General features: G+C 38.7%; 1 protein-coding gene across 1 annotated transcript in view; it reads right to left on the bottom strand.

The window, feature by feature from the left end:
• The window catches only part of MGAT4D (MGAT4 family member D), a 54746-nt gene extending 31252 nt beyond the window's left edge, over positions 1–23494 (bottom strand). Inside the window, exons 1-4 of the mRNA XM_030920575.1 lie at positions 23336–23494; positions 8965–9123; positions 6142–6279; positions 1467–1600 (exon numbers count right to left, since the gene is read on the bottom strand). Coding sequence (XP_030776435.1) covers positions 1467–1600; positions 6142–6279; positions 8965–9123; positions 23336–23429 — 525 coding nt within the window. The 5' untranslated portion in view covers positions 23430–23494. The remainder of the gene's footprint in view (positions 1–1466; positions 1601–6141; positions 6280–8964; positions 9124–23335) is intronic.
• Between the last annotated feature and the right edge of the window lie 878 nt (positions 23495–24372).

The following is a 24372-nucleotide window of genomic DNA, read 5'->3' on the forward strand; positions in this document are numbered from 1 at the left end:
ATTGTAGAGATATATAACAAGGTATTTTATCAGCCTCTTATGGGTAGATATTTTGGTTGTTTCTAATATTATGCTTTCATAACACAATGGTGCACTGAAAATCCTTGAAATAATTATATATTGAGCACTTATTCTGTGCCACACATCATTCTAAGTACTTTCAATATATTAGCTAATTTCTTCCCCCAACAACCCTATGACATAAGCAATATGATTATCACAATTTTAGGGATAAAGGAAAGTGAGGCATAGAGAAGTAAGTTGCTCGAGTTCACTGGTTGGGTAGTAGAGAAGCTGGCATTTTAACCTTGGTCATCTAAATCCAGAGTCTGCTCTCAACTTCCATACTATACTGCCATATTTTTACTGGGTTTTTGTTTGTTTTTTGAGACAATGTCTCGCTCTGTAGCCCAGGCTGGAGTGCAGTGGTGCAATCACGGCTGACTACAGGCTCTATCTCCTGGGCTCAAATGATTCTCCTGCTGCAACCTCCCAAGTAGCTGGGACTACAGTTGCACACCACCACATCTAGTTATTAATATTTTTTTCAGTAGAGATGTGGATCTCACTATGTTGCCCAGGCTGATTTCAGACTCCTGAGCTCAAGTGATCTTCCTGCCTCAGCACCCCAAAGTGCTGGGATTACAGGCATGAATCCCAACCATTTTCCTGTTTTGATACACTTGCCTGATTATTTCCTTAGGATAAGTTCCCAGAATTTGAATTTCTGAGATAAAGTATATATACATTTAAATTTAACACAGATTGTCAAATTTCTCTCCAAAAAGTCTTATGGTGCTAATATTCACACAGTACTTTATAGTTTTAAATGGTGTTAGGAACAAAGTGGAAATCTCTGGAGCCATTAAAGAGACCTAGGCTTGAATCTACTCTATTAATTACTGGGCAAGTTACTTACCTTCTTTAAGCTCCAGGTCCATTACCCCTAAAATCAGGACAGTAATACTTACTTCACAGGGATGTAACACAGGTTATAAATGTCTATAAAAATCATCTACAATCTCTCAAGCATTAGAAAGTCTCTAATCATAGCTGTTGTTACTTAATACAAATTATCTCTTGATTCATATATGCACCTCTTATTGGACTGGGCACATTTTATTACTAGCATCAATTTTAATAATTTTAATTTTGTTTGTAAATATAACTTCTGAGTCACATAGTAGGCAGGGATTCTATATTAAATGCAATTCAAATTTAGCAATCTTATATTTCCCACATGAAGCCATTATGTTTTCCTTTTAGATTTACATGTTTAATTCCTTCTCAGCAGTATTGAAGAAGTATTAAGTATATTGTCTGGGATCCAAAAAAGGCACCTATGGGTTGCTTTTTAAAATTAAGAAAACAGTTTTCAACATGGTACAATGATTATTACCATTGAGGAAGGGAATTTGGAGACTATGGGGTGAGAGTAAGGAGAGCTCCTTATTTTGTATACATACATCTGCGACTGAGACAATCACTACAGAATCCTTCTCTTCGGAGAGCGTCATCCTGGAGACAACAGAGGTCAGTGTCTGTTTCAGGTAACTATAATTTCCTCTATTAACAGTGGAAATGCCCAGCGCAAAAGAAACTGTGGACATAGGAGTATGAAATCATCATTCCATACCACAGAGAAAAACACAGTTTAGCATTCATTCTATGCTTATTCGTATGTTTGGGTTAGTCTTATGGTAATAAAATGAGTGTTTGAAACTGTATTACAAAAATAATCCAAACTGTGTTAATTTTTATGCCATATTTCATTTTCTTTTTGAGGAAATTTGCAGTAGATTGTTAGTAAAAGCACTAAATAGACTCCAAGACGTTCTCATATTAAAAGATTTTGGTGTAGCGAAAATAAAACTAACCACTTTCCACTTACTATAGCTTCATCTAACTGGGTATAAAATGTCACATATTAGCAGATTCTCTCTTCTTTTCCTAACAAGGCACTGGGACCCAAAACAGGAAAAAATTACTATGAAATATTTTCATCCGTGAAAAAAATGTATGAAGTAATTTCTAAATGATTTGATGGAATGAATCCACACCTCTAAGTAACTTTTGTTGCCCAAGAATAGCTGGAGCACTAGAGCTCCAAGATGTACACATCTTGGATGTACGGGTGAAGCTAAGATTGAGGTTACCAATCCTAACTATACCAGTACCTGGCCGTAGGGGCTTAGGCAAGATATACAACCCCTCCAGCCTCATGTCCCCACCTTTAAGATAGGGATAAGGACTTCCAGAATGGCTAAGTGAGAAGCTCAGAAAATCCTCTTTCTAGAAAGCGGTAATAAAACTGAAAAAAAAAAAAAAGTCAAAACTGTCATTTCAGTGCCCTGATAAACTGAGAAGTATTTATTTAAGAAAAACCATGGCACTTTGGAAGGAACAGCAGGAATCAGTGTTTCCCTGATTGCCACTGAGTTTGAACATATTTTCACATGTTTATTGGCTTTTTTTTTTCTTTGAGATGGAGTCTCACTCTGTCTCCCAGGCTGGGGTGCAGTGGCGCAATCTCAGCTCACTGTAACCTCCACCTCCCGGGTTCAAGCTGTTCTCCTGCCTCAGTCTCTTGAGTAGCTAGGATTACAGGCGTGCACCACCATGCCCGACTAACTTTTGTAGTTTTAGTAGAGACAGAGTTTCACCATGTTGACCAGGCTGGTCTCAAACTCCTGACCTCAAGTCATCTGCCCACCTTGGCCTCCCAAAGTGCTGGGATTACTGGCATGTGCCACCGTGCAGGGCCACTTATTGGCTTTTGGATATTCTCTTTTGTAAAATCCTTGTTTAAGCTCTTGCCCATTTCTCTAATGAGTTGTCTGCATTTTTCTTGTTGATTGTATTGATGCTCTTTATAGATTCTGAATATGAGCCCTTTGTCAGTTATATGTGTTATTATTAAATATTATCTCCTACTCTTGGTTCCCTTTTCTTTGTTTTGCCCCTTGATGAAGAGAAATTCTTAATTTTTATGTAGTGTAATTTGTCATCCATTTTCTTTATTGTTTGGGTTTTCTGGGTCTTATTGAGAAATCTTTGCTCATCTTCAGGTCATAAAGACATTCTCCTGAGTGATTTTCTAATCATTTATTGTTTGCCTTTCATATTTAGAGCTGCAATCCACCTGGAATTGATTTTTATGGATAGGTTGAAGCAGGAATCAAGTTTCAAGCTGTAAGCTACAGTATAAAGGCAATTCCTGGAATGGCTTCCTATGCCTTACAATGCATTTACAAGAGTTTAAAAGGCTCTTAGTGACCTGGTCCTGATCTATCCCTTTTTTTCAACTACCCACACTTTTCAAATTGACCAAATTCCACTCTCACTTCGAAGCTTTTGCACACGCCTTTCTTTTTGCCTAGAATACTCTTCTTCGTCTAGTTTCCTTTGATAATTCTACTTATTTCTCAGGATTCAACTAAATATTAGTCATTTGGTCACAATTGTCACTTAATCCTTTCACCAGTTATGCTTCTTACCTTATCTTTCATAGTACTGATCACCCCTTTGGTTGTTACTCATTCCCATCTAGAATGTCAACTTGGTGACAGCAGAGACACCTTCATGTGTGCTTACATTATAAATCCAGCACTAGCATAAAGACTGCCACGTGGTAATGATAATAAGTTGAAAATTAACAAACAATAAGTGGGCAAGCCCCTTTATTATCTGACCTGTGTCCATGGTCTTGCTACTAATACCCTCCAGCCCCAATTGTGCATGCAAGACACACATCCTTTCTAGGCCTTCTTGCCATCTGACTTTTGCACATTTCTTTTCCTCTGTCTGGATGACCACCCTCTACTTTCCGCTGTCCACCGCCCACCACTTTCTTACTTATTCTATTCCAATTCCTTTACCCTTCATGTCGCTTATATGACACTTCTTCCAGAAAGCATAGCATAGGATTTTGGCTCCACCCTAGTATTTCCCTTATCATAGCACTAGTCGCTTTATATTGTAATTACCGTATCATTTGTCTCTATGAAAGTGGGATCTATGTCTTATTTACCCCATATCCCAGGGCCTAAGAAGTGCCCAGAACAGAGTAGAAGCTTATTAAATGAGGAGAGACGGAAGAATTCACGGATAAGTTGTCATTTAAGCTAAAAGTCATGTTGGATAAGGGAGTCACGTTACAAATCAGTTACGGTTTGCCAGAGGAGGTATGTTCATTATAGGCAGTGGTTAGCACATGCAGAATATATGAAGCTTGCCCTATCTGTTCTCAAAGAGCTTGGCCTATCTGTGAGAACTGCAAGTGGTTTGTGGTTTCTAGAAAGGAGAGGCATGGCAGAGACTGAGACTTGAAAGATATAGTCTTTTGTCCATATACCCTGCCAAGGGGCTAACTTCACCTCATGTGCACTGAGGTACTGAAGGATTTTAAGCAAGAGTCAAGTATGATCGGTGGTGAATTTTACTAACATACCTTCGAGGAAAGTATGAACAATGGATTGACTTTGGTGATACTAAAATCATGAGAGAAATTACAAATATGTTTCCATAAACCAGGCAAAAAATGACGGACGGGCTCAATGAAAAATAGTTATAGAGGGGCTTCAGAAAGCAGAAATTATCTGAGATCTATTCAGAATACAGAATAAACAAGACTGATGATGGATTCCCTAGTAGGCCTTGCCACAGGCTTCAATCCTCTTACATATGTTTCATGTGTTAGGATTTTTTAGTTACCTGTAACAGAATCTTCCTTAAATTGCTTCTGGTAATTGAGAAAAGCCACCAAAAGTTCCTCAAAACAAGGATAAATATATACATCATGATGGAAGATCAGGAAATAGTTGGGGAATTAGAAAATTTTTCTGGATTTAACACAGCTCTGATAACTGGGTCACCTCAACCCTCCATCTCCCTATACAAGAAGGTCTATTGCTTCTCCCAAACACCACCATGTCGTTCCCTCCTTCCTTTCACTCTGTGCCATGGGCTTCCACTTACATTTGATGATGCTTGTGCAAGGCTATGCTTATTCTTGGTATCTAATATCTTATCATTTCTATGCATTGTTCTTCTTGCTTGTGTCTTTCAACTTTTCGTCATCCTACAAACTGTAGCCTTTGTACTTTCTCATACATTCACACACACGTATGCATGTATTTGTATATACAGGTAAAAAGTTTTACAAGTATGAACTCAAGAAGTTTCTTAATTTCTCTAAGCCTCAGCTTTTTCAGGTGTAAAAAAGAGATGACAATAATAGGCCCTATTGCATTGGATTGTGAAGATTGAATGAGATAATGTAAGAAAACATAGAACTCAGTAAGTGGAACACAGAATGCAGTAGATAAACAATGTCATCAGAGGCATATGATACAAAACAACATTACTTATTCCTACGGAACTGTCTAGAGCAGAGATGAGCAAACTTTTTTTTTTTTTTTTTTTTTTTTTTTTTTTAAATAAAGGGGCAGATAGTAAGCATTTTTGGCTGTTGGGTTATACCATCTCTGTTGCAACTACTCAACTCTGCCATTGGAGCACAAAAGCAGACATAGACAAGTAAATGGATAAGCGTAACTATGTTCCAACGAAACTGTGTGTTAAAACACGGAGCCAATGGGCCTGGCCTAGAGCGACTCACTCACTGGAAGGAGTGAGGTTTGTAGGAATGGCAGGTATCCTGAGACTTAGCTTAATATTCCTGCTTCAAACTCCAAAGCTTCTTGTCTTGTATACCTGGTGAACCTGAACTTATGTGTCAAGGCTTACCTCAAGCATCACCTGTTCTATAAAGCTATTACTGACCTTGGTCTCCAGAAAGACTGGGAAATAGGAAAATAAACAGGTAAGCATAGATTTACCAAAACCAAGGAGAAAAGATTTGCCAAACATTTGGCATATGCTTAATTATATTTGACTTATATTTCTTATTTTCAAAGCATTTGCATTACGCTAAATTTGAATTCAGGTCACCAAATGTTTATGAAACTATTATATTCTGCCAGACAATATACTGACTTCCAGTAATCCAAATTAATGCCAGATAGGCTGATAGTCTGCATATCAATCTAAGATATTAATGGATTACATTTTAAAACTTAAAAGTATGTCCCCAAAGATCAAAATACCTGTATTTAATTTTCCAATTCTAAGTTTTCTTACCACCAGTTTTCCCTTTGCCAATGATTACATCAGGATAAATTCTGCCTTCTTTCCTTACATGAGGAAAAAAGAACTTTAAGTCTTCAAATGTATTAGAAACTGTTTCATTTTTATTTAATATGTCTGCTTTCTGTGCAACTGAAAGAAAAAAAATAATGCTTCTGAGTTACAGGGATTTTTCTCCCTCTGGAATAATTTTTTTAAAGGGGTGTTAACAAACTCACAGATTCATTTAGCGTTCAATATATAAAAGAAATACTCTAAAATGTAAATTATCAAAATAATAATGCCAAAAATATAGTTCAACTATTATTGATTCATATTTATTTATAAAGTAATATTTAATTTAAGCCTAGAATTATAAGATACACGGAGGACAATAGAACTGTCAGTTCCAAATGAAAAAAGTATAACTGAAACACGCTGTAATTAGTTTACTCTTCTACTTTGATTAATATCACTTTATTAAATTTGTATCTTTATAGCTTTACTTTGTAGTCCCTAAAATTTAATGACTGTATTTGTAACCTTCATTAGAATTTGCCTCTACAATTTTGAAAAAGAAAATGTTAGAGGACGCACATTGCCCAATTTTAATTCATAATAAATAACAATGTAGTAAAAACAGTGTCATATAAAAAATAGATATATAAACAATGGAACAGACCATAGAATACAGAGGTAAGTTCGCAAAAATATGGTTGACTGACTTAAGACAAAGTTGCAAAGGTAACTGAATGCAGAAAAGACAGTTGATAAAGGTATTTGAACACTTGGACATCTATGTGGAAAAGACTGAATATTGACTTGTTTTTCATGCTGTTTATAAAAATTAACTTAAAAATGTTCATAGACATAAATGTAAAATATAAACCTACAAATTTTTAAAAAAGAAAAACAAAAAAGCAAACCTTCATGACCCTGAGATAGGTAAAGAGATCTTAGATACAATATAACAATACAAAAAAACAAAACACATAAAAGAAAAATTCACAAATTAGACTTCATCAAAAAATTAAAAATGCTTGCTCCTGAAAGCATCATAAAGAGAATGAAAGAGTGTCACCAACTGGAAGAAAGTATTTCCAAGTCACATATCCATCTGAAATGTATCCAGGATAATGTGTAGCACTCTCTTACAACTCAGTGAGAAAACAAAATCACCCAATTAAAGAAACTGGAAAAACAGGAGTTTGAGAACGGCATGAGCAACACAGCAAAACCCCCATCTCTAAACACATACACACACACACACACACACACGCGCACACACAGTGGGGCATAGTGGCATGCGCCTGGAGTCCCAGCTGCTCAGGAAGCTGAGGTGGGAGGATCTCTTGAGCTCAGAGGTGAAGGCTGCAGTAAGCCATGATTGTGCCATTGCATTCCCCGTTTGAACGGACATTTCACCAAAGAAGACATCTGGATGGCAAATAGTAAAACTGTTCAACATCATTAGTTTCTGGGAAATGCAACATAAAGCCATGAGATATCATGACATTAGAATGGCTATAATATGACAGGCATGGTCCCGTAATTCAGCACTTTGGAAGGCTGAGGTGGGAGGCTTGCTTGAGGCCAGGAGTCCAAGATCAGCCTGGGCAACATAGAGAGACCCCATCTCTACAAAAAATAAAATTAGCCAGGTGTGGCAGCACATGACTGTAGTCTACTTGGGAGACTGAGATAGGAGGATTGCTTGGGCCCAGGAGGTGGAGGCTGCAGTGAGCCATGATTGCACCATTGCCCTCCAGCTTGGGCAACAGAGCAAGAGCCTATTTTAAAAAATGGCTATAATAAACTGGAGTGACTAAAACTCTCATACATTGCTGGAGGGAGTGAAAAATGGTACAGCCACTCTGGAAAACAGTATGGCAGTTTCTTATAAAGTTAAACGTATACTTACCTATGCCCTATCAATCCTACTTCTACATATTAATTCTAAAAAAATTAAAACTTATCTTCATACCAAACACATGTCATGAATGCTTATAGGAACATCTATTTGTAATTGCCCAAACCTGAAAACAACCCAAATGCCTTTCAATTGGTGAGAGGATAAACAATATGTCCATTGAACATAGATACAATGAAATGCTACTCAGCACTAAAAACAGAACAATTGGTCACACGACAATTTGGGTAAATTCTATGCTAAGTGATAGAAGCAAGTTTCAAAGGGTTACACATTGTTTGATTGCATTTGTATGGCTTCTGGAAAAGGCAAAGCAATAAGAACAGAGATCTAATCAGTGGTTGCCAGGGATTAAGAGTAGGGGGAGGACTGGAGTACAAAGGGGATGCACAAGGCAGAAATTTTTGTCCTGGAGAAATGGAAAGCCACTGAAGGTTTATATGAGAAAAATTAGCTGTATGTTACTAGTCACTCAGATAAAGCAGGAAGGTTGCCTGACTAATGCAACAGAAATGATGATAGAAAATGTGGACAAATTTTTGAGATATATAGAATGGTGACCCAACCAGGATTGCTTACTACTGACATGGAAGTATGCAAGAGGCAGAGGGAGGGGTCAGAGATGATCATCAGGTTTCTGGTTGCATCTATTGAATGGATCGTGGATGGTGGTGCAATTCACAGAGCCAGAAAGCACAGGAAGACTACTTCCTAGTCGAGATGAGAGAAAGTAGGTCAGTGATATCTCTTACCTGATTTTTGCATGTCTCACAATAAAAGAACCAGTACTGATTTAGTTAAGTTTATAGAGAGAAGATGCCCTAAAATCATAAGACATTGAATCTACATTTCCAAAAACAAAACAAAACAAACAAATCACAATATACAAAAACAAAATCAACACAAACCTAAGTTTCCTGACAAATTTTCTCTCTTTGTAATTTCATACTTTATTCGATTCAAAACTTTCATCATCTCTTGGCTATTTTTTTCAGTTTTGTTTCTTAAGTGTAGCATATTTTCTTTAAACTCCAAAATATGGTTTCTACAATTAATTAATCGATTATCTGCAATGAAAATATATGTATATATTTATAAATGTAGCAATGGTGTCACATAATTTTCTATAATAGATAAGAATGTAAAATATAAATTTCAATATAGTTATATATAGTGCTATATATGTATTAGATGTATATATATACACAATACGATATACATATAGTATGTACTGCCTGTGTAAATACGTGCATAGGTACAAATATAAAAGACTGGAAAGAAAGAACAAAATGTTAAATATAGTGATATGTGGAAGGTGGGGTTATCAATGATTTTTTGCTTTATTACTCTGTGCGCTTCTTTTTTTTTTTCCAAATTTTCTGTGGTGTGCATGTATCAGATTTGTATTAGAGTGTAATCCCATTAACCCCCCAAAAATACATCTAAGAGATTATCTGAAGAAAATTATGAGGAATATGTACACAGATTTGGACTAAGGATATTTAACATAGGCCATAGTATTTAGCATTATTTTTAAAAATTGGAAATGATCAAAGTGCCCAACAGTAGGAAATTTGCTAAATAAATTACAGAATATTCTTTTAAGAGTTCTGATGGCTCTGATGTCAAATCATGTATAATATGCTTAATATTTGTGTTATCTGGGGAAAATTACTTAATTTTTGTTTGCCTCTGCTCCTTTTGGTGTAAATGCATACATAAAAATCCTTGCCTGAGAGCTGTTGTGAAGAGATGTAATGATGATGCATGTAAACTAAAGTTTCAGGATACAAAATCAACAGTAGAGTTTCTATCCCCTAACAACAAGCTATCCAGGAAAGAAATCTATTAAACCACCCCATTTACAATGGCAACAATAAAATACTTAGGAATAAATTTAACCAAGGAGGCAAAAGAGCAGTGCACTGAAAACTATATAATCTGGGTGAAAAAAATTGAATACACAGATAAATGGAAAGATATCACATATTCATGGATTAGAAGAATATTGTTAAAATGTCTATACTACCAAAACAATCAACAGATTCAATGCAATCCCTTTAAAAATTCCAATTACATTTTTCACAGAAACAGAAAAAAAAACCCTGCAATTCATATGAAACCACAAAAGACCCCCAAAAGCCAAAACAATCCTGAATGAAAAGGATAAAGCTGGAGACATCACACTGCTTGACTTTAAAATACATTGCAAAGCTATGATAATCAAAACAGCATGGTACTGGCATAATAAGAGACACATAGACCAATAAAACAAAATAGGGAAACCAGAAATAAATTCACGCATTTACAGTAACTTGATCTTTGACAAAGTTGCCAAGAACACACAACAGGGAAAGAACAGTGTCTTCAATAAAAGTGTGTTGAGAAAACTAGATATCCACATGCAGAAGAATGAAGTTAGATCTTTATTTTAACCCACATACAAAATCAACTAAAAATGGATGAAAGGCTTAAGTGTAAGGCCTGAAACTGTAAGATTAATAGAAGAAAACATTAGGAAAAAGCTTCATGACCTTGGTCTGAGCAATGATTTTTCAGATATGACTCCAAAATCACAGACAACAAAAAACAAAATAAATGAAAGGGATTACATCAAGTTAAAAAAGCTTATGCACAGCAAAGTAAACAATTAACAGAGTGAAGAGATAACACGAATTGAAAATATTTCAACCCAAGAGACAATCTATGGGTTCAAATTTGTCCAGTGGGAGAAAATGTTTGCAAACCATACATCTGATAAGAGGTTAATATCTAAAATATATAAGAAACTCAAACACTCAATAACAAACCAAAAAAAAAAGTAAAACATTGGCAAAAGATTTGAATGGATATTTGTCAAAACAAGACAAACAAATGGCCATGTATATAAAAAAGTGCTTGATACCAGAAATCATCAGCGAAATGCAAATTAAAACAATGAGTTACCACCTCACACCTGTTAGAATGGCTATCATCAGAGACAAAAGGTGAGAATATGGAGAGAAAGAAACTCTTGCACACTGTTGGCAGGAACATAAATTAGTGTAGCCATTATGGAACACAGTATGGAGGCTCCTTAAAAAATTAACAATAGAACTGCATAATGCAGCAATCCCACTGTTGAGTATGTATTCAAAGGAAATAAAGTCTGTATGTTGGGTGGATGTTATGGCTCACATCTGTAAACTCAGCACTTTGGGAGATCAAAGTGAGAGGACTGCTTGAGCTCAGGAGTTCAAGGCCGCAGTGGAGCCATGATTGTATCACTGCACTCCAGCCTGAGCAACAGGGCAAGACTCTGTCTCAAAAAAAAAAAAAAAAAAAAAAAAAAAAAAAAAAAAAAAAAAAAGCAATGGTGATACATTTGGGTTGAAACATTTAACATTTTTTCACTCATCTGTTTTGTCTGAACCAGAGTGCACAAATGGATAGCCTGTGGCAAAAATTGGATAATTCCTCTCCCCTGCTCCAAACCCTCCAAAATATTTCTCATCACACTTTAAAAAAATAACCAAAGTCCTTACCATGACCCACAAAGCCCTGTGTGATCAGTCCTTGAGTTCCTCCCTGGTCTAATTTCCTACCCTTCCTGCCTCACTGTCAGGGAGCCCAGCATCACCCACACTGGCCTCCTTGCTCTTCCTCGCATGAACCAAACACTCTCCCACCTTAGGGCTTTGGCTTTTGCAGTGTTCTCAGCACTGAATGCTCTTCTCCCATATCCTTTCGTTGTTTTATTACATATCCTGTTGTGGCAGGAGGTCCCTAATTTCCTTCAGTTTTCTGCTAAGACATTTTTACCACCTCAGGGAAGCCCACCCTGCCATCCTTTGTAAGATAGCACACCCCTCTCCTTCCCTTATTCTTTTTTTTAAATACTTAAGTTCTGGGGTACATGTGCAGAATGTTACATAGGTATACACGTGCTGCAACCATCAATCCGTCATCTACATTAGGTATTTCTCCTAATGCTATCCCCCCCTAGCCACCCACCCCCCGACAGGCCCGAGTGTGTGATGTTCCCCTCCCTGTGTCCATGTGTTCTCATTGTTCAAATCACTTATCACCACCTGACTTCATATTATGTATTGACTGCTTTGATGTTTCACTCCAGAGATTTCTAGAATGTAAGCTTGAGGACGGCAAGAACTTTTTACTACTAAATTCCAACTATCTGAAGCAGTGACTTGCATATAGCTCTTATACGAATATATGCTTAATGAATAAATAAATTAACGAAATGAATGGACTTGTCAGTATAAGAACTAATTTTAGTGATTCTTAAACTGAATCATGCTTTAATCAAAGGAACTGCACCTATCCAGACAAGCGTTAAACATTCATATTGTAGATACTATTTGAAGATGCTGGCAAACCTTAGAGGGGGATGTAGTTTAAGCCCATGATATTAGGGTTTCCCAGGTAATGTTCTCTTTGTAAAATGGATTGTGTATTCTGAGTTGATATATCATGGGTGATGCAACCTATGTGGGATTCTACATTGTAGGTCAGTCCCTAGCGATCAATTTAGTAAACACGAAAAGAAAGTTTTCTCTAGAGGAAGCAGTATTTACAGCAACAACCATAAACAAATGTTAAAGGACATAATCTCTAATCTTAGATCTGCTTCTTGTACATTTTTCCCTGGTAATTCATTCATCAATATTCTATTTAAAATATTGAAATTACTTGCATATTTACTCAGGTATTTAGCGAGGATGAAATGTCATAACACTATTTTGCAAAGGTCTGAAATAAGCAATAATGAGATGCTTTGAGTCAAATGGGCATCTCTGTAGTGAAACTGTGAAAACAAACACGAGTTCAAGTGTGCAGTGGGTGAATGTGACTTCTGCACGTTAAAAATAGGTTCCAGGCTAGATCCTAAGTGCCACTGATTTGTGCTTCTCACAGCAAGGCTCCAAGGCGTTGTGTTCCAGTAGAAATAAAATGCAAGCCACATCTGTAATTTAAAATTTTCTAGTAGTCACATTTTAAAAAGTGAAAAGAAACAAATGAAACAAGTGAAAGTAATTTTAAACAATGTATTTTATTTAATACAATATATCCAAAATGTCTCAACATAAAAGTAAACAATGGGCTATTCTACATTTTTGTACTAAATATTCTAAATCCTGCATGTATTTTACACTCACAGCACATCTCAATTCAGATGCTAACTTTTAATAATTATAGTGAAATGTAATCCTACCAAAACAGTACAGTTTTGCTTAATGGAGAAATATTTTGCACAATTTCAGTTATTAAATGTAGACTCAAACTAGTTAAAACAAAATAAAAATGCAGTTTCTCAGTTGCACTCACTAGCTGCATTTCAGGTGCCTCAAAGCCACCTGACTATCACGCTGGATGGCATAGGTCCCCGGCATCAGCTATGAGCTTGTTAGAAATGCAGTATCTCAGGCCTCACTCCAGACCTACTGAGCCAGATTGTGCATTTTAATAAGATTCCCAGTTGACTGCTACGCACATTAAAATTTGAGAAGGACTGTGACAGACCACTTTCATGGTTTTCTCTTTGTCATCATTGATACTACCATAGTTCAAGCTTTATTGCCTTTAGCTGTACTATTATAATTGCCTCTTAATTGGTCTCTCACCTCCAATCCCTGATTAATCTTCTGGAAACACTGCTCAAAGACTATAAATAGTTCCCTGAGTGCTTACTTGCTTTGGTCTACCAGGTCCTATACAACATAGCCATGAACGTGACTTGACCTCACTTCATTCACTAAACACCTCCAGTAACAAGAAGCATGCTGAGATTTCTATTCTTCCATTACATACTTGCCATGTGCTATGTGGTAGGTAAATAAACATGAATAAAATCTGGCTCCTGCTCTAAATTAAATTGATACGAATAAAATCTGACTCCTGACAATCAGGCTTCAAGGAATGTGGGAATGGTGCATATTTTAAAACTTTACTAATTACAATATATTGTTAAAATGGAATTATTCTCAAAGTGCCACAGGCACAGGAAGGCAGGAATGATTAATTCTTAAGGAAAACTGAGCAGTAGGGGAGGTGGAGAAGGTTTCAGAGAAGAAGGGAGACTTGAGAACTTGGATGTACAGAAGCTTGCCTACAGCAGAAAGAAGGGAAGGGCATTCCAACCTCAGAAAAAAACACCGTAAGTGCATAGAGTGTGAAATGGTATGGTACGTGATATAGTTTGAATATATGTCCCCACCAAATCTCATGTTGAATTGTAATCCCCAATGCAGGAGGTATTTGAGTCATGGGGAAAGATGATCCCTCATGGCTTGGTGCTATCCTCATGATAGTGAGTTCTCTTGGGATCTGGTTAAGTGTGTGGCACCTCCCTGCCACTCTCTCTCACTCCTGCTTTTGCCATGGGACATGCCTGCCTGCAGCCTAGCCTTCTGCTTTGAGTAAAAGCTCCTGGAGGCCTTCCTAGAAGTCGAGCATATGTCGGCACCATGTCTGTAGGGCCTGCAGAACCCGGAGCCAATTAAACCTCTTTTCTTTATAAATTACCCAGTCTCAGATATTTCTTTATAGCAATGCAAGAATGGCCTACTACAGTTTATCTTGGGGAACGTATGTAAGTCACTCAGGGGGTAAATAGAAGTGCAAAAGTTATAATGTTAAAGCATTGGCTGGTCACTTTAAATTTGTTATTAGTTTACTTGTACCCAATGTGGTTCCAAATAAAGAATATCTAAGGCAATTACTAGAAGATGAAACTAAAAACATAAAGGACATTTCAGATTACTCCCCCCATGTATACTTTGCAATAATAAAATCAAACTATGTACTAAGCCCTTTAAATTCCCTGTGAGTGGCTCCTGTATGCATTAGGTTTTATTGTGAAATATATTAGACATTACAAAGAGTATATAAGACAGTTTAAAGGATAATAATAAAAATGAACATCCATGAACCCATCACGAACTACCTTAGCCTTAGATATTCTACCTGTTTCCTTTCCAGATCCAATTCTCCTTCCTCCCTGGCCCCAGATAAGCAGAATCCTGAATTTCGTTTTAATCATTTATTGCTTTCCTTTATAGTTTTACTATTTTTGGAAGCTGACTTACACTTGGCTTTATACATTAATAAATGTATATTTATTTATTAATAAATAAAACTCTGTACTTGCTTTTTTAGCTCAATTTATGCTTTTGAGATTTATTTATATTGATGACTCAAGCTGTAGTTTATTAATTTTTACGGATGTAAAATGTTCCAGTGTACTGAATATACCACAACATGTTTGTCTCTTCTATTGTTGGTAACGATTATAAGATATGCTATCAAGAACATTCTGGTACATATCTACTAGTAAACATGTTCAAGAGCTTCCCTAGGATGTATCTGGTGGTAGAGCCATTATTTAAAATATTTAGCCACATGTATGGTATAGGTGCTGATCAGTAAGAACAGATATTGGCCATAAACCATTGATAAGGCTGTATACTAATTTCAACCCTACCAGTAGTGGAATTCCTAAGACATAGGAAAGGCATATTTTTCATAACAGACATGACTGAATGTATACTCCTCCAAGGGAAGTTTGAATTCCCAAAGCTCCATATTCTCACTAAGTGTCTGATTTCCCAATTGAAGGAACAGAGTAGCATGAACTGGTAACTCATGTTTTAAACTTGCATTTTCTCGATTGCTAGTGGTTTTTCCATGTATATTCAACATTTATGTTGCACTTTGTTTTAGAGTCTACTTTGCTGGTATTAATATAACCACAAGACCAGCCCAAACTGGACCTACTTTGTTGAAAAATGTCCAGTTAGCTTGTAGGTGTAACAGAGCCAAAAATTGCAATTCATACAGCCTGGGCAAGTGCAATAGCAAAAACTTTGACCTCCAACCATACCCAGAACCAGTGAATCCTCCCTCTGAATCAAGAAGCCTGGGACATGACCAGAACCTGAATGCTGGAACTCTTTCAGATGCGAGGGGTCTGTTGGCCCAGAAGATCTGGAGCTAAAATTTGCCTCAACATACCTTACCATCAATGGCCAGATTAGAAGCCCTCCAATTAGACCCTACCAAGCCAACGTTCCTAAATCTTTTTTCTTGTCCTATGATCCCTTAAAACTTGGCCCAGACCCAATAAGAGACACAGATTTGAGTCTGAGTCTTATCTTCTTGCTGGCTGGTTTTGCAAAAAAAAAAAAAAAAAAAAAAAAGAAAGAAAAACATCTTTTCTGAAAAGCCATTGTTAAAGTTACTGGGTTCTGTATGCATTGGACCATGGGCCCATTTGCTTGATAACATAATACAGCTACATCAACTTTATTTTGGTTTGGGTTTGTGGATATTTTTCCATCCCTTTTCTTCCAAAATTTCTGTCTTTAAAATTCAAATATATCTCTTTTAGTAATCATCAAGTTGAATTTTGTCGTATATCCAATCAGGAAATATTTAAATTTCTTTTTTGGCACACTTAATGCAATTAGTGATATAGTTATGTTATTTTACTTTATTTTAGTGGTTCATCTAGATATTTCAACATGAATCCTCCACTTAATAGTCGAATACCAATTCTTACATTCTCACTTCTCAGTAGTTCTACAAGTCTAGTACAATTTAACTCCATTTCCTCTCTCTTAACTTTTCTTGTAATTGCTGACATGCATTATTGTTGTACATATATTTTAAATTCCATAAGACATTTCAATTATTCTCTGAAATAACCCACATTTGGACCTTGGATTCTGCTGACTTACAGCTGCGTCTGGGAGCTCCTCCTCTGTCCCATGGACAGTAATAAAAATCTATTTTGTTGGCGTATTCCCACAAGGTCATACACATTGGTGAAACCTTTCCCCAACTGGATGGGGATGAGGGTGTTTTCCCTCCATCAAGGGAAGAGAGAAAGATCTCCAGGAAATAAAGTTGGGTGCTCTAGGATGAACCCCTCTTGTCACTAATTCAGGGGCTGAAGAACATTTTTACCCTGAAAATTGTGGAACTGCTAGACCTACCAAAATTCTCATGCCACCAGATGAAAAGAGGCAGGAGAAAGAAAGAGACGCTACTAAGCCGAGAGCAGGAGCATATGAAGTAGCCTGCAGGCATGCAGCTTGAAGCGGCAAAGACATATGAGTTGGCTGTGGCTCAAGTGAATATTGCAGGTCATCTGCAAGAAGATCTTCTGCCAGGCAGAAGATTCCAGCACCAAGGGGCTGTGGCAAAGGCAGAGGTAGGGAGGAAGAATTCAAGCAGGGGATGGATATCCCTTCAGGGAATAGATAGCAGAGACACCACAGCAGGTGCTCAGAAGCAGCCACAAACTACCCCTACAAGAGCATTAGATGTCTGCCACATCCAAGTGTCTTCCAGAGAAATTGAAACCACCAGGCTGCTGTCACGGAAGAAAACCTTTGCCCCCCCAGCTCTTTCCCACCCTAGTACCACAAGGGAAGCACAAGAAAGGAGGAAGGGGGTGCAGCAGACTGTTTCTCCAAAGATGACCTCCAGGTCAAATGGTATTGTGCACTTTGACCTTCCCAGTCACTCATGAAGAAGTCAATTTCTCTACCTTCTTGAATCCGGGTTCACCCTGTGACCGCTTTCACTACAGTAATATAGAGCAAAAGCAATGGAGTACTAGTTTGGGGTATAACCTTTAACTAGCTTGGCAGTTTCCACTTCCTGCCTTTTGAAAGGTAGTTGCCTTGTGGGGGGAAAAAAGTATCATTTTGCTAAGACCACAATGTTGTGAGAAACAAACCCAAGCCATGAGGAGAGGCTTTGGAGGATGCACCACTGCGTGGGGAGAGGAGAGAGAGATGCCAGAGCTGTGAGGGAAAAAGACTTCTTAGTAGTAGTCTTCAGCTCCAAATGTCCCAGTTGACACCACCTCGGATTATAGACAAACTGCCCAGTGGAGCTCTTCGTGAACTCCTGATTATTAAATCAAGAGTTTTTAAAAAGAGGTTGTTTGAGGTCAGTTCGAGATCATCCTGGCCAATATGGTGAAACCTCGTCTCTACTAAAAATACAAAAATTAGTTGGGCGTGGAGGCATGCACCTGTAGTCCCAGCTACTTAGGAGGCTGAGGCAGGAGAATTGCTTGAACCTGGAGGCGGAGGTCGCAGTGAGCCGAGATCGCGACACTGCACTCCAACCTGGATGACAGAGTGAGACTCTGTCTAAAAAAAAATAAAAACAAAAACAAAGTGATTGTTATAAGCCACTAGTGTTTGTGGAAGTCTTGATATTTTCTCATCTGCCATTCCATTTTCCTTGAAACACAAGTCTTGCCTGTCCAGCAGGGAAAGGAAAAGAAAGTTTCAAGTTGACTAGGAGATTAAAGTTCTAAAAATAATAGAACATGGCTTTAAAAACAGGAATGAGACTGAAAAAAAGTGACCAAAAAGTGACCAAAAAGACACAGAATAAGAGTTCATTGTCTCTCTAAACCTCTAAGCAGAAAAGAGGACTCAATAGAACACATAAGAGGAGTTATTGGAAAAATAAAAAGTCATTTGCATTTACATCCCAAGTTGAACTTTTTCAAAAATAACATTCTTATGGTTTTTACATCTTTAAGTGAATTGGGTACTATAGGTCTATCATTTCTTGCTTCCTTCTATAAAAATTTTTTTAATCGATTAAAAAATTATGTATACAAAAGAAGGCACGTAATACATAGGTAAGTTCTGCAACATAACATAACATAAAATTAATAGCTTATCACTCAAGCTAATAACTGAAAGTTACCTGATGCCTCTGCTTCCACTACTGATTCCTCTCCCACCCCATCTCATGATGATACTACAGTACTCTCCCAAACTGTATCTGCTTATTGTTCCTTTACTTTTTAAAGTGTAATTTTATCACACTTATGGATGTCCCTATATACGATGCTGTTTAGTTTTCTTTGTTCCAGGACTTTCTAAAAATTGTGTCTGTTGACACTCTGTCTTTATAGGCCCCTCTAAATTTCCTTTGTATGATCAAAACTAGAAACCTGTTACTTGTCCCAGATTTCCTTGCAAGTGCTATTCTATTTTGCCAATGGGAGGCAGTTGTGCTATATTATGAAGGTGCTTGAAAGGAGGTAGTATTTCTCCTTTTGGTGATTCCTCCACCAAACTGCCAGCCTTTGCTGGGGTGTCAGACATTGAGGCAGTGGCCAGAGGCAAGAGTAGCAGCAGGTCAGTCACACGGCCAGGATTGTCAATGGTAGTAGCAGGCAAGTGTTGGCTTTTCCAAGAGAGGTAGCTAGCGGATGATTAGGGGCTCCTGGAGTGGTGCATTACCCAGGAAACACTCTCAAAGAAGAAAATCTGGAATTGGTTACCTGATGTACTTGGGCTTAAATGCAGTGACAACCTACCACACTGCCCATGGAAAATATGACACTAGAATTCCATGACATGCACTGGCAAAATAGTTACCTTAATTATCATCTCTGGTTAACTGGAATGAAGTACCTACTCAAATTGAGACCCTGGAGATCAAGGGCCTGCTGCATTCACCAAGAATGTGGGAATGATAACTTCAAAGATTGTGGGTGAGATGGCTTTTCATTACAAGAGAATGTTCTTTCAGTATATTTGACACTATTGCACTCTCCTTCTTGAATTATCTTCTTGGTTTAGTTCTTTCAGTTTTCTAGCTTTTCCTTTACTTTGAAATACTGAAATTCCCCAAGACTTATTCCTTTCATTCACTCCCTAGGTGATCTCATCCCATTTCATGGCTTTAAATGCTAATAGTTCTCAAGTTTATACTGCTAATCCTGATGCAGGCTGATATATCCAACTGCCTATTCAACACTCTGGGATATCTAATAGGCACTTCATACGTAAGAGAAATAATGACTTTACCCCCAAACCTGCTCCTACCCCAGCCTTTGCCATTTTGGTAAATGGCAGCTCCATTTCTCTCATTATTTAAGTCACTCATTCTCAACCAGGGATGATTTCTCCCTCAGGAGACATTTGCCAATGCCTGGAGACACTGTCACAATGGCAGAGGGATTGTTGCTGCTGGCATCTCCTGGATAGAACCCACGGATACTGCTAAACATTCTGCAATGTATAGGACAACCCCCTCTCTGCAAAGAATTACCCAACCCAAAATGTCAACAGCGCTAAGGTTGAGAAACCCTAGTTTAAGTTAAAAATTCTTGGAGCATCTCGTGATTCTTTTCTTTCTTTCATAGCACACATCCAATAATCATTTAAATGTATGTGTGAAATCATGTTACTCCTCTGCACAAAACTCTGATGGCCTCCAATCTTATTCAGAATAAAAAGCAGAGTCCTTACTATGGTCCCCATGAGATAATACTTCTATTACTCTCCTCCTTGTTCGCATTGGCCTCCTGGCTGTTTCTCAAACAATCAAGGAGATTCCACCACAGGGCCTTTGTACTTGCATTTCCCTTTGCCTGAAATACTCTTCCCCCAAATATCCACACATGATGCTTCCTCGGTTCATTTGAGAATCTGCTCAAATATAACTTGCTCAGATAATCCTTCTCTGACAGCCCTTTCCTTTAAAACAGCACTTTGCTTTCCCTAACCCTGCCAACATCTGACATCACATAGTAATTAGATCATTTGTTTGTTGTTTATTTCCCCTATGCAAAATGTAAGCTTCACGAAAGGGAGGGGGTGTCCTTTGATGCTGTTCACTTGGTGCCTACAACATGAATTGGTAATTATTAAACTCATTGATTATTTCATTATTTCAACCATTGATTCATTGAATATTTAGCATGCTCATTACATGCCATGTAGTTTTCCACATGCTGGGACACAGTAGTGAACATAACAGGTAAAAACAGGAAATACATTCTGTCCTCACAGAGCTTGCATATTTGTTGATCAAATTATGAACTGCTAATACTACGAGCTTATAGAAGTGAACAAAAAGGTTATCTACCCATAAAATTTTGTTAATTTAATTTTTTTGTTTGTTTTTATTTTTTCCAAGATGCAGTCTTGCTCTGTCACCCAGGCCGGAGGGCAGTAGTGCTCTCTCGGCTCACTGCAACCTCCACCTCCTGGGTTCAAGCAATTCTCCTGCCTCAGCCTCCTGAGTAGCTGGGATTACAGGTGCACCACCACACCTGGCTAATTTTTGTATTTTTAGCAGAGACGAGGTTTCACCATGTTGGCCAGGCTGGTCTCAAACTCCTGACCTTGTGATCCACCCGCCTTGGCCTCCCAAAGTGTTGGGATTACAGGTGTGAGCCACCCTACTGCGCCTGGCAAAATTTAGTTAATTTTAAAGAGGGAGAAAGAATAAAGCACTAGGTGGTGGCCATCTTTCTAATAAACGTTCCCAAATTTTCATTCATAGAAATAACAACTATAGATTAAAATTTTAAGACATTGGGACTATCACTGGTGCTTTATAAAAATCATTACTTCAGAAACTAAGTGAAGTCTGTGTTTTCTTTTGTTGATGTAAGAACAGCTCATTATAGGATTGGTATCTTAATTATTTTAGAGCTAAGTTCCACAGAAACACATACCTAAAAAATGAAAAAATCTGATTTGTGTGTTGAGTATTTCATTCTCAAGAACAATATCTTGTTTCTGAACTTGAACATATGAATGATGAAGATATAAATGCTTCAAGGAATCAAACTTCTTTTTCCTTAACTAGAAAATACACCAAAATAATTGTGAGGATCTCAAAGTCTACAGTTTCATTATAAAATCATTAATGGTATTAAAACTTCTGAGGTTAACATTCTAAATTACCTTCCAAAATTACTAGACTGGGTGCGGTGACTCACGCCTGTAATCCCAGCACTTTGGGAGGCAGAGGTGGGTGGATCACCTGGGGTTAGGAGTTTGTGACCAGGCTGACCAACTTGGTGAAACCCCATCTCTAGTAAAAATACAAAAATTTTCCAGGCGTGGTGGCACATGCCTGCAATCCCAGCTACTCAGGAGACTGAAGCATGAGAATCGCTTGAACCTGGAAGGCTGAGGTTACAGTGCAGTGAGGCCAGATCCCGCCACTACACTCCAGCCTGGGCAACAAGAGCTAAACTCCATCTAAAAAAAAGTAACTATAAAACTTTACATTTTGCTTTCTAATACAAGAAATCATTTATTTTTTGTTATAAATGTGCTTATTGTTCATTGTGCTAAAATAAAAAGACATTAGGATAATGTTCTTTATAGAAAATGAAGAGGAGGGAAACTGTCAAATGACTATAAAGATGAGTGGACATATTATAATGCAGATAAATTAATATACATTCCTTATCTTTGAAACAAGCAGGATATAGAATATTTTGTGTATATGAGGATAAAATCTAGTCTTAACTGGAGAGCTAAAACATAAAGCCACTCCCAAACTTCAACCTCAGCACTCTTACCAAGATTACCTTGTGTGCACTTAAGTCACACATGTGTAAATAAATGAAAATTTAACTGAAAACAACGTAAGAGCAATCGTGGAATGCTGGGATCATAATTTACAGGGTTCCTAAGTCTTAAACTGAGAAATTCAACTACTTGAACAATAAAATTTTACACCGCGGACAACTAGGGTTGAAAGATCAAGTATAGGATGCCTGGTTAAATTTGAAACTAAAATAAAAAAGATATAAATATTTTAGAATACTTATGTCCCATGCTTTTTTTATACCAATATATAATTGTTTATCTGAAATTGAAATTAAACTGGGCAACCTGTACTTCTGTTTCCTAAATTGGCACTTCTACAGGCCAGGAGAAATTACATCTTGAGTGTGTGGGAGCGGAACGCAGGCCGGCGGTCCATCGGAGAAGTCCAGGCTCTGGGCCGGCGCTGTAGGCGGTCAGTGACATCCCTCTCCTTTCTACCACCTCTTTTCAGCTATGCAAAAAACACTCCAGGGAGGAGGGAGGCATGAAGCGTGGCCTGGTGATGTAACCCGGACCACAAAGGAGGAAAGATGCGGAAAGACGCTGGCTGTGTAAGAGCAGTTCTTGGGGTCAGACAGTTACAGTTTCGAGAAGGAAGAACAGGAGAGGGGAAAAGCAGGGCACAGATGGGGCCCTTGAACCTTTGAGGAAAAGGGAGCGGTGGGGACCCCGGGCCAGATCCGTTAGCGCGCGCGCAGGCCGGTTACAGCCCAGCCGCCGCTGACCGGAACGTGGGCACCGACGCGGGCCTCCCAGTGCCAGCGCAGGCGGCCACCGCCAGCTTCCCGCATCGCCCCCGCACCCGCCTACCCCGCCCCGCCTGCATTCCTGGGGCCCCGAAGCCCCCGAAGCGGGAAAGGAGGCGGGAGGAGGGCCCGCCGCTTACTGGTTTGAGTTATCTTGTAGATGCAGAAACAAGAGAAGCTGAAAAGCGCGACTGCGACCAAGGTGATCAGCAAGTTCACCTGCTTGGTCCTCATGGCGCTGACCTGGCTGCGGGAAGCCGGCGGGTGGAGGCGGCGAGCAGTGCCCGGGACCGGGTTGAGCGCGCAGAGCCCCCTTCATGCGGTGCCGCGTGGGTCCCCAGCACACCGCCCTGGGAAGCCGCCTTCCCGCAGAACTTCTGCACCCTTTGCTTCCTGCTCTAGGGCTCAGCGCGTGCTATAAACCGCTGCCAGGTCGTTAAAAGCGATAAACTAGGGAAAGCGCCCCATTGCCTGGCACGTGGTGGGTGCGCAGTAACTGTTCGGTGACTTTCCTCGAGTAGCTTATCAAACTTTTACCCAAGCTGAGAAACACTAGAACATCAGTAGGATGAGACTCTCTGTGGACTCCTTGATCTCTCCTCTCTAACCTCTCCTCTCATTGAGGACTCACTGGCAGTCTGGTTATAAACGTTCTACTTCAAATCAGCACTGCAGGTTGGAAGGGCTCGCGTCTGTGCCCTTGAGAGGGAAGAAAGATTTGAAGATACACCAGCCTGAGGATGCCATTACAGCCTACGTGTTCTCATGTGCTAATGGCTAGGAGCTGTGACTTTCCATGGGGCGGGGACCCAGCCAGATCTCAAAACAAGGAGCCAGGAGAAAGAGACACCTCAACTATGTTCTCCTTCACCTCTCCAGTCTGTTGCCGGTGCTTGCCTTTGACTGAACTCTACTGAAAACCGGAAGACAAGGAAGTTCAGCTTGATGTACTAGATGGTCCAAACCTGGCTTCTAGGCTGTGGAGCAGGTTGGAGAAAACGTAGGGAAGATTAGGGTGGAAGAAGGAAGCTATTCAGTACAAAGAGATGTCTCCACACTCAGCATTTCACTGCCTTCTTACCTGAGGTCCAGTTTTGCATTTTCAGTTGCCTACCCAGCCCTTCAGCTTGAATGTGCCACATCAGCTTCAAGATGTCCAAACTTCCTCACCAAGCTA

This window comes from Rhinopithecus roxellana, chromosome 2 (assembly GCF_007565055.1).
Source record: "Rhinopithecus roxellana isolate Shanxi Qingling chromosome 2, ASM756505v1, whole genome shotgun sequence".
In the NCBI taxonomy this organism is placed as follows: Eukaryota; Metazoa; Chordata; class Mammalia; order Primates; family Cercopithecidae; genus Rhinopithecus; species Rhinopithecus roxellana.